The 10,340-nt window shown below is 36.6% G+C and overlaps 1 protein-coding gene across 1 annotated transcript; it reads right to left on the bottom strand.

Annotated features, from left to right (window-relative positions):
* Positions 1-346: 346 nt before the first annotated feature.
* LOC107741337 (vasopressin V2 receptor-like) lies at positions 347-6,412 on the bottom strand. The gene is made up of 6 exons (XM_016554043.1): positions 6,349-6,412; positions 5,037-5,416; positions 3,324-3,569; positions 3,079-3,225; positions 1,556-2,192; positions 347-646 (listed from the first exon to the last, which is right to left on the bottom strand). The coding sequence occupies exons 1-6, from the start codon at positions 6,410-6,412 to the stop codon at positions 444-446; spliced, it is 1,677 nt and encodes a 558-aa protein (XP_016409529.1). The 3' UTR covers positions 347-443.
* Positions 6,413-10,340: the final 3,928 nt, after the last annotated feature.

Genomic DNA, 10,340 nt, shown 5'->3' with positions numbered 1-10,340 from the left:
AAATCGGTGTGATTAGTGTGTACATATACACTAGTCAACATTTGAAGTGGATCAAAACCTTTCACCAAAGTTGTCCTAAAACCTAAAACCAAAATGCATTCTTGTCTTAGGACAACTTTGATGAACTTTTTGATCCACTTCAAATGTTGACTACTGTATGCATAACGTAGAGATTTTGCTACCTACAATATTTAGATTGGAAATTGACCTGTATATTGCTGTTCATTTGCCATTACCATTTCTTCTGTTAAAAAAAGTTATTTCACCTGCTGGTAAGTTTCTAGTATGCCTATAAGAGCTTGATTAGCTGGTTCGGGTGTGTTTAATTGGGGTTGGAGCTAAACTCTGCAGGACACCGGCCCTCCAGGACCGAGGTTGGGCACCCCTGGTCTAGCCCATCATGTCTGTGGTGTGTTTGCCGTGTAGTCAAGTCAGGCCAGAGGTCAGTATGTGGAGTCCTTGGTGTTGGATGACATGTGAGTTGTGGTTGAGTCGTCCGGTAGCGAACCTCTGCGTGGGGATCCGGTGTGGCAGCGCAGCAGTGCGAGCAGCTCACGGGACACACTGTTGGAGAAGGCTGTGTAGATCCATGGGTTAGTGCAGGAGTTTAGACTGGCTAGTAGCATCAGGATAGTGAAAGTAGCCCCTGCATGAGAGATAAAGGCACACTCAAAGCCAGGAAATAACATTTGCATTTATTACTGCATTGACAGCTCTACCGTATTGAAATATCTTTGTGTGAATAATATGTGCAGGTCTATGAGATTTTCCCTTGTTTTATCATCTATCAGGTGAAAGTCTGAAGATTCCTAAGAAAAGTATTAGTATTAAAGCCTGTAACACAATCAGTGCAAATAATAATAGTGACAGAAAAAGTCTGAAGAATAAAATAAATTATCAAATAAATGAATTCTTGCACTGTCTGAAGAAGTTTCCATATTCATATATTATGATTTTACAGTTGTGACAATAACTGCTGTAACTAGGACAGATAACATAGTTAAACAAGTTAAATGTTTGCAAGGAAATCCTGATTAGAAAGGACATTTATTTGAAATACAAATCTTTATAAATCTCTCTACTGTCACTTTTGATCAATTTAATGCATCCTTGCTGAATAAAAGTTTTTTATTTTTTTCAGAAAAACAATCTTGACAATGGTATACTAAATTTGGCTTTTTTTTTGTTAAAATTACCCTGGAAAAATCTCTGGCTTAGCTAGTGCACATGCACATAAAAGTCTGTAGTCTGTATCAAAAAATTGATTGCTTCTTTTAACTGAACAGCAGGACTTCCATACCTATGGCCACCATATTGAGCTTTGCGACTTCTCCCATCAATTTTTGACAAGTGGACAATGTCTTCTTTGTTATATTGTTTCTATGGCTTGATGAAATGTGCTGCCTGATTGTACAGCAACTTCCTATTTCAGAACATTGCCTATTATGATATGAACCCATTTAAAAATACATCATAGTGTTTTTAGCATCCAAGAAGCCTTATTGTGTGACTGTACAGGACATGTATATTCATTTAAGTTTGCTTAATGTCTGACCTTGGTTTGGTGGGTTGGGGTCCCAGGCTGCCCATAACTGAACAATAAAGAAAGGAGACCAGCAGATGGTGTAGACCAGCACAATGACAAGAGTCATCCTCACCGTCTTAGACATGGCCTTAGTCACACCTGGGAGAGGCGGTGGGTGCGAATAATCGGTCGGAAGGGGAAAAGCATCTGGCCACAGTTCAGAAGCTCCAGAGCTATTTGGGTGTCCAGCCAGTGCACACACGCTATTGGCTGATAATGACTGAGAATGAGAGGGGCCTGAGAGATGATTGGGGGTGTTTTGCAGATGAGTTTGGATAGAGGGGGAGGAGCTGTCTGAAGAGGGGCGGGGCCCAAAGCAGGGCTCGCAGATAGAGCTCTTACAGGTTACAGTATGAGAATAGTCATCATATAGGCTTGAGGAGCACGCTTCCTCTCCTGCATGATGTGAGGGGCTGCAGTGAGCTTGACTGAGACTGCTGTCAGCATGGTGACTGTGTCTGCTCTGTCTGTTTCTCTCTCTGCCTCGTCCACTGCCCCCCTCCCGCTGAGCAAAGTGGAAGCTGACAGAGTTCCTCTTAAATTCTGCCGTCACCACCCGCTCAGACTTCAGGTAGATGTTGTCATGGATTTCTCTGAAGATGCGAACCTGGGATGAAAGAGATTCATCAATGTAAAAATATTCCTATCATGGTTCAGAGTCATGTGCCATTTAGAAGAACTAAGTGCAGTAACGTGTGGTGGACATTTTATGGTGCTGTATGGGAAAATTAAAATCTTTGTTTTGACAGTATTAACCCTAATTAAACTTAATTCAGATAAATATGCCTAATCTGTTGAGGAAATCGTGTTCTTAGATTGTGCACAGGGTCACATGACATTAAAATAATGCAATAAACATTAACTAAATAACAGTAAATGCATCACAAAACACCCTAATGTGCATTACTGATAACAAAAGAAGAAGAAGAAGAAACAAACTAATTTATATTAAATACAATCGTATGGGATATGTTTTGTATACATCATTTACATTTATGCATTTGGCAGGCAGGCAATGTATGCAAATTGTCTTGCGTTTCATTCAAGGTATATATTTTATTAGTTCATGCATTCTGGGAATCAAATCAGTGACCTTGGCATTGCAAAATAAGTAAAAAGAAAGCCAAAAGACATCAAAATTATTAGCAAACTTGTTCTGGACTACAGAAATTCCTCTGTGATGTTATAGTGAATTTCTTTGAATTACAATTAAGTACATTCCTCTTCCTGTCATTCAAAGTCATGTCCAACTCATGAATTGAAAAGGAGCCAATTATTAAATTCTGAATTTCCCCCAATACTGGCACAGCCATTAGGTTGTACCCTGCGGTACATCTAATTCCTATTAAACATTTCAAGTCTTTGACATTTGCATAATATACACCATGTTCTTATGCTATAAAACATTGTTAGACAAGATATGTCAAAACCATATATTTAATATTAAAAAGATGTGTAGAGAGTGAGAGATTGAGAAAAAAAGCTGGAGATACCTGACAGACAGTGATGATTAAGGCTGGCAATACGAATACAGCCACAGTCATCCAGGTGACGTATGCTTTAAGACCCCACGGCTCAGCAAAGTGGCCCCAGCATTCGAACACCCCAGGGGACACCTCTGACCGCGAGAAGATAAACACCTGCGTGCAAGCGAGGAGACAGTCATGAGCTTGAAAAAATAGTTGTGATGCAATTAAATAAATCAGTCAGGAACGATTTGAGATTGCTTACTCCTCACCTGTGGCAAACTAAGCACTAGGGCCAGGCCCCACGCAACCGTAATGGGGGTGTTCCAGCGGGAGGGCGCACCTCCACGATACGCTTGAAGGGGGGAGCAGATGGCATAGTGCCGATCCACAGTCATGGCAACGATCATATAGGAGGATGCAAACATCCCGACGATCTGCAAATACTTGACGGAGCGACACAGAACGTCAGGCCCCTGGAAGTGCTCTGTGATGTCCCACACCAACTGTGGCAGCACCTGGGACAAAATAAAGACATATATCTAATTCAGGCACAAAACTCTCGATGGCGCAGGCTGATAGGTTCTTTTATATGCAGTCACGTCATTTAATACATGGCACAAGCTGATTGACCTTTGCTGATTTTACAGCCAATGAGATCACAACCCTCCACCTCCCTCGGCACAATTTGTCTAAAAAAATTGCAATTGCGATTTAATTTTTTTTTTTTTAAAGTTCCATATTTGCTGTGCTTGTTTGTAGGGCTGTACAATTTGATCAAAATGTTTGTGATTATATATCGATGTTATTATAATCATTACTAAATAAACATATTAATAAACAAAATATATTACTATTAATTACTACTACTACAACAACTACTAATACTTTTATTTTACTGTACAATTATAATATGAATATTTATGGCTATCTGAACTTTTTTCATTTTTTTCAAACGTTAAATCATGTAAAAGAAAACAGTGCTGCACTTTACTCTTAAACACGCAGCACATTTATTTATTTATTATATTGCAGTTATTGAGATTTGATAATTGCACAAAGCCCTATCACGATTTCAGTTTTTATTTCAATTAATCATGCAGCTCTAATGATATCTAGAACTTCCCTGCTGACACAACATTACTCCCACACCTGATACTTCAGCTGCATTTTTTTTTAAACTTTTTTTTTCAAACAACCTTACACTTCCATCAGATGCTCATTACACATTATACCTATGAATACACTCATACATAAGCACACCTATGTCTACATTCACATTCACATATATGTACATATCTAAATGTGCCCATATATACATGCAGCCCTTTGCATATGTTGTGTACATATTGAGGAGAAGAAAAGGGGGGAGAAATAAATACATAAAAATAGAAAATAAAATAAGAAAAGCAATTTCTTTCTTAAGCAAGAAAGAAAACTATGTACATATAGGGAGTGATCTTTCTTTACATCGGAATTTTGATTAAAAAATAAAATCAGGTCTATGAGATGTTGCATATTTGATCCATTTTTCCCAGTGCAAAGCAAATTGTTCCATATTATGATTTACAAATTCAGCTGCATTTTAATAAATGTAGTCTCACTATATTTTTCCATTCAGGTCAATGATTACTTAACCGTATAAGCTCATTTCAAAGCACTCATCATTTTTAATAGTCTCAAGAGGCTGTTACCTGAAATAAGGCCACTACCAGGTCAGCTACACATAGATTGACCATGAAGAGGTGCGATCTTTCTTTACATCGGAATTTTGATTAAAAAATAAAATCAGGTCTATGAGATGTTGCATATTTGATCCATTTTTCCCAGTGCAAAGCAAATTGTTCCATATTATGATTTACAAATTCAGCTGCATTTTAATAAATGTAGTCTCACTATATTTTCCATTCAGGTCAATGATTACTAAACCGTATAAGCTAATTTCAAAGCACTCATCATTTTTAATAGTCTCAAGAGGCTGTTACCTGAAATAAGGCCACTACCAGGTCAGCTACACATAGATTGACCATGAAGAGGTGCATGGGAGCATGATGTTTCTTCCTAAGCAGCAGCACCCACAGCACGAATCCATTACCCAGAGCAGTGAGGGCAAGCACCAACCCCAGCACCCCGATCTCCGCATGGGCCAAGGCTTGGTCCCGTGCCCGTGGAGGGGCAACTGGCTGGATTGTGGGCCACGTTGTGGTCCATGTGATGTTCTCTGATGGAAACAGCCAGAGGAAAGCCTCCGTGCCCCCATAACTGCTGCTGAGATTGAAGAGGGAGCTGGACACATCTGGTGGCCCCTCCATCTCCAGCATAGAGTGATGGATAAATCCAGAACACAAATTCAGAGTATACTTGGCTACACGTCACGCCACTATGAGAAGAAAATGTGTGGCTGTTTTAATTTAAGTCTCACACAAACAGATTGAAAAGTCTAGTCTCATTTAAATTTGATTAATGTGTATTTTTTTTTAAAGAAATAACTAGTTTTATTCAGTATTAATATTTTATTCAGCATTAAATAAAAAATTTTTTTTTCATTTAATGTATTAAATATTTTAACACATTAAACAGAACTGAAAGACATTTATAATGCAAAAAAATATTTCTATTTTAAATAAATGCTGTTCGTTTGAATGTTCGGTCAAAGAATCCTGCAAACAAATAAAGGTTTCCTCAAACAAATTAAGCAGCACAACTGTTTTCAACATTGATAATAATAATAAATGCTTCTCAAGAAACAAATCAGTATATTAGAAGGATTTCTGAAGGATCATGTGACACTGAAGATTGTAGGTAATGGCTGATGAAAATTCAGCTTTGACATCACAGGAATAAATTACATTTTAAAATATATTAAAATAGAAAATGGTTATTTTAAATTGTAGTAATATTTCACAATATTGCTGTTTTTACTGTGTGATCAAATGCCTTGGTGAGCATAAGAGACTTCTTTTAAAAACTGAAACTTCTGAATGGTAGTGTAAATCATTTGAACATTTAAAAGTACGTTGTAGTCACTGGAAAACAAGGCATTGATTTGTGGTCATCCTTTGTGTTTGTTTTCTCTGATATTTTCTTTGATTCTTCTGGTGTTTGTTAGCTTATACGTGCTGTTTAGCCTTCCATGAGTGTATTCCTGTCAATGTGTTTATGATTTATGTGAGGATTAGCAAGAATGGAACCAGAAAGCTTTCGAATGCGGTTCGTTTTAAAATTAGCTCTTGATTCAAATCCAAGTCTTTGAGACCTGCAATATTTCATTCAGTTCATTCATTCTCACTCACTCACTCACTCTTCCTGCTCTCACTCTCTCCATCCATCTGGAGTGGTGGTTTTCATCTTGCATTTGCATAATCAATTCACAACAGAAATAACCACTTCAGAGCTGTGCTGGTTACAGAGTCCTATGAAATCCTTCCAATTGTAACTCAAAGCCTGGCAAGGTCTTCCTTTGACGTTGCCTGCGGAAAGCCCCTCAGTTGCTCTTGCTGTCCAGTTTGTTGTCTGTTCGCACTCTTTGCATATCCCAACTACTTTCCATTACCTACTTTGATACCTCCTGGGAAATTACAGAAAGAGCCTCCTCACACGCTCTGGGTCTTTAAATGTGTCTGAGGCACGTGTGCTAGCATTGGCTATTCATCAGGGCAGGAGGCTAAAAGTGGCTCTGTGATGTGCCCCTGCTGGGCATGTGTGCATGAAGCGCTGAACCGAGTCTTCCCGCAAGATAAAAGCAGAAAAATTTGATTCATATCTCTTTCGTTTCTCATGTTGAGATTACACAGAGAGCAAATAGAATCTCCATCTCAGTAGTCCAGAAATATCACATGCGTCTTCTCTAAGATTTGAAAGGAAATTGCAATAATTTCACACAATGTGGTCAGATTTGTCAAGATACCAGGGTCTGCGAACAAACTTTAATAACTTTAATAAAATACTTTAATAACTCATAAAACATTGGCTGCACTGAAAAAAAATGGTGTAGGTTTTTCTTTGAAAAAAAAAATCGTTCAGATATTGCTAGTAAATTTTACAAACAATTAGAAAGAAACAGACACACTGAAAGTATTTTCTTGTAAAACATACTCCTATAATCTTTGATTTATTAACAACTTTAAAAAAAAAAATGTTTACAGTGTGGCCATTTGTGTTACACGTTTTTTTTTTTTTTTAATGATCCCATATTTTTACCTGAAATATGTTTGTGCATTTTTCCTTAATGTAATGTTAATATTATTAATATTATTAATTGTGAAAGTATTTATACTACATTCTCCATTTTTACTTATTCTTCATAACTACTTGTTGTAATTTTTCCCATATTGGGACTGAACATTTAAAAAAAATCTTTGAAGACTAAGTTATGTGAGCTTTGAATTTTATAGCTCTAAACTCTTACTGTATTTCAAAAATCAAAAGTTTTTATTTCTCCTAAAATATTTTAGAAGAAACATCTTGCAATCTTAAAAATAAAGGTTGTTTCTTGGCATATATGGTTCTATGAAGGACCTTTAACATCCATGGAACCTTTCCATTGTACAAAAGGTTCTTCAGATTTTTAAAATGTTCTTCACACTAAGAAAATAATGGCTCTTTTAAGAATGGTTAAATCAAAAAGGGTTCTTTTTAAGGCTGGAATACACTACACGATTTTTGCCCTGATTTTCGGACGATTTACAGCTTGGATAAGTTGACGCTAGTTGCCGAAAGTCAGAGCCAGTCTGCAGATTTGAGTTGACAGATTTCATAGAAAATTGCATAATGTATTATGTTCACAGACTCCGATTTTTTAGCTTCAGACTCTGATTCCATCCAATCGGATATCAAACATGTTTGATATTTTGAGCCGATTTTAGAACACATATTGTTTTCATTTGTCACGCGTCTCCTAGCAACAAGGTGCACATTTATGTGTGAGTTTGTTATGATCAGAACAACTTTAAATTCTGCTATGATCCTCAGTCGTTTAGTGTATGATGGTCTGTTTTTCATCAGTAACTATTACAAAGTCAGTAAGTGTATGATGCCCAGTATTTTAAGATCTTAAAAACTGAACAAAGTTGTGCAGTGTATTCTAGCCTTAAGGCATTGCTGAGAAAACCAACATTTTGGAACCTTAATTTTTTTTAAAGAGTGTCTCCTGAGCTATGAATGAGCATCCTCTGAGCAATCAAAGAATCTGATCCAAACCACACCAAAGCTAACAGAGAAGTGTTCTCTGACTCTCAAACCTCCATCTGCTGGTTATCAGACGGACACTAAAAATATTTCACGTTTCCCATGGTGCTCTGCTTAGAGGTCAAAGGGCAGTGGAAAAAGAGGAGATGAGAGTGGAGGATGTGAAAGCCAACTGTGGAGAGCAGCAGTGCACTCATCCATCTCTCTTGCTCTTTGCTCCTCTCTCAGTTTGTGTCCTCTCTCTGTTCACCACTGCTGTTCACAATATCTGACTTCCATGTAAATATCATCCTTTTACCAGATCAGCCTGTCCTTGATATCTCCTAATCTATTCCAGCAATGGCACAGTAACAGTTTTAGCAAAACTCAACCTGGTTCTTCACAAAGTTGATGGTCAGATGTTACTACTACCTTTCAGATCTCATAAGCTGAATGGGTTTTAAAAGTGATGCTTCCCAGACCTGCCTTTCACAAAATGCTCAGTGCCGGCCCGGGGTCATATGACAGGAGGAAAGGACGGTCAAGGCACAGCAATGAGGTGCACTGGGACTTGAGCCCATGACCCATAAGCGGCTCTTAAGGCTCTTTCTAAAGGTGTCTTTTGCCATCAAATAAATAAATATGGTGAAAAATGAGAGAGAAAATACTAGAAGATGTGGACAAGAAAAAGAGAGGGAATACATAGAAATGCGCATTGGAAATGGAGTGAATTTAACAATCAGAGAGGAAGATGATATAAAACCCAAAATGTTGAATCCAGATATTTTTATGAAAAATGTTTAAGTACAAAAAGTTTAAAAAAAATATATATATATATAAATACTACTATATAATACTATATCATTGGTTAAATTAATGGTAAAAAGAAATGTTATATGGCAAAAAATACATTTTTAATATATTTCAAAATATACAAAATGGGCAAAAATGGCTAATATAGATTAAAAAAAAAATGTAAATAAATATATTCAATTTTTAGTTAATTGTATTTCTTTTCTTTTTTTTTGACCATTTATACGTCTTAAAAATGTATCAGAATATCTTTATATTGTCCAAAATATATTTAAAAAAATACATTTTGCTATTACCCAAAATTTATTTTTAGATTATAATTTTTTTTTTGAAAAACACATTTTCTTAAACCACACTGTTTACAACATGCATGCAAGAATCTTTGTGTGTGTGAGTGTCTGTGTGTTGTATATGTAGTTTCAGAAATGTATTATATTTCATATCGAAAAACTATGATATGAAACGGTGAACTGAAATTGGTCACAGCGGGTTTTTCGGTTAGGTTTTGTGGTCAAGCACTATCTTGTGGGTTTGCCGCTATTTCTAATGTTAACTTATGGTCTGTTATTTCAATGCAAAACATTTTTCTGTTTTCTGTATTTTGGTAGAATTTCTGTAAACTGCATTTGAAACTGGTAAAACACAAATCCTCCTCAAAGATCTACGTTAGAACAGAGCAAAAGCTTTTTATCAATGTACGTCAGCACATCAGAAGAGTGCATTATGTGGCTACACTGGAATCTGTGTGCGTGCATGTCTAGTGGACTAGGTGGAAAAGACGTGTAAGGAAAGTAATCCCTAATTTATGAACGTCTCCCCGGAAAACCTCACAGCAGGAGAAGCTACTGTGTAGTGCAGCATCCCTATCTGAAACAGAAAAGCAGGACAGATAGAGGAGAGTAAAGGGAATGAAGAGAAAGTGGCAATTAACCGCAGCAGATCACTTGTGTGTCTCCTTTCTAATATAAGTTGCTGTCTGCCAGTTACATACTGTGGGGTCTGAAAGTCTGAGACCACATTAAAATCTGTATTTTTCCCAGTGAAGCCTGGAAGTAATTTAAAAGTTTGAGGATTTCGAAAAATGAAAAACAAAGAAAAGTTATGATGTACAATTAAAAAGAAATATTTCAGATTCTGCACCTTATTTTTTGATGTGAATTTTTGTGACATTAACTGTTTGTACAGATGGTCAGATATTCTCATGAAGCTCAAAATGCTCTTTGGATCAAAGTATGCTGGAGAACTTTTTTTATTTTTTATTTGTGATGCTGATAGTATAATGTATATATATATATATATATATATATATA

The sequence above is a fragment of the Sinocyclocheilus rhinocerous genome, unplaced genomic scaffold (genome assembly GCF_001515625.1).
Source record: "Sinocyclocheilus rhinocerous isolate Xijiao unplaced genomic scaffold, SAMN03320098_v1.1 scaffold1758, whole genome shotgun sequence".
Classification (NCBI taxonomy): domain Eukaryota; kingdom Metazoa; phylum Chordata; class Actinopteri; order Cypriniformes; family Cyprinidae; genus Sinocyclocheilus; species Sinocyclocheilus rhinocerous.
This window is presented reverse-complemented; position numbering and strand designations above follow the sequence as displayed.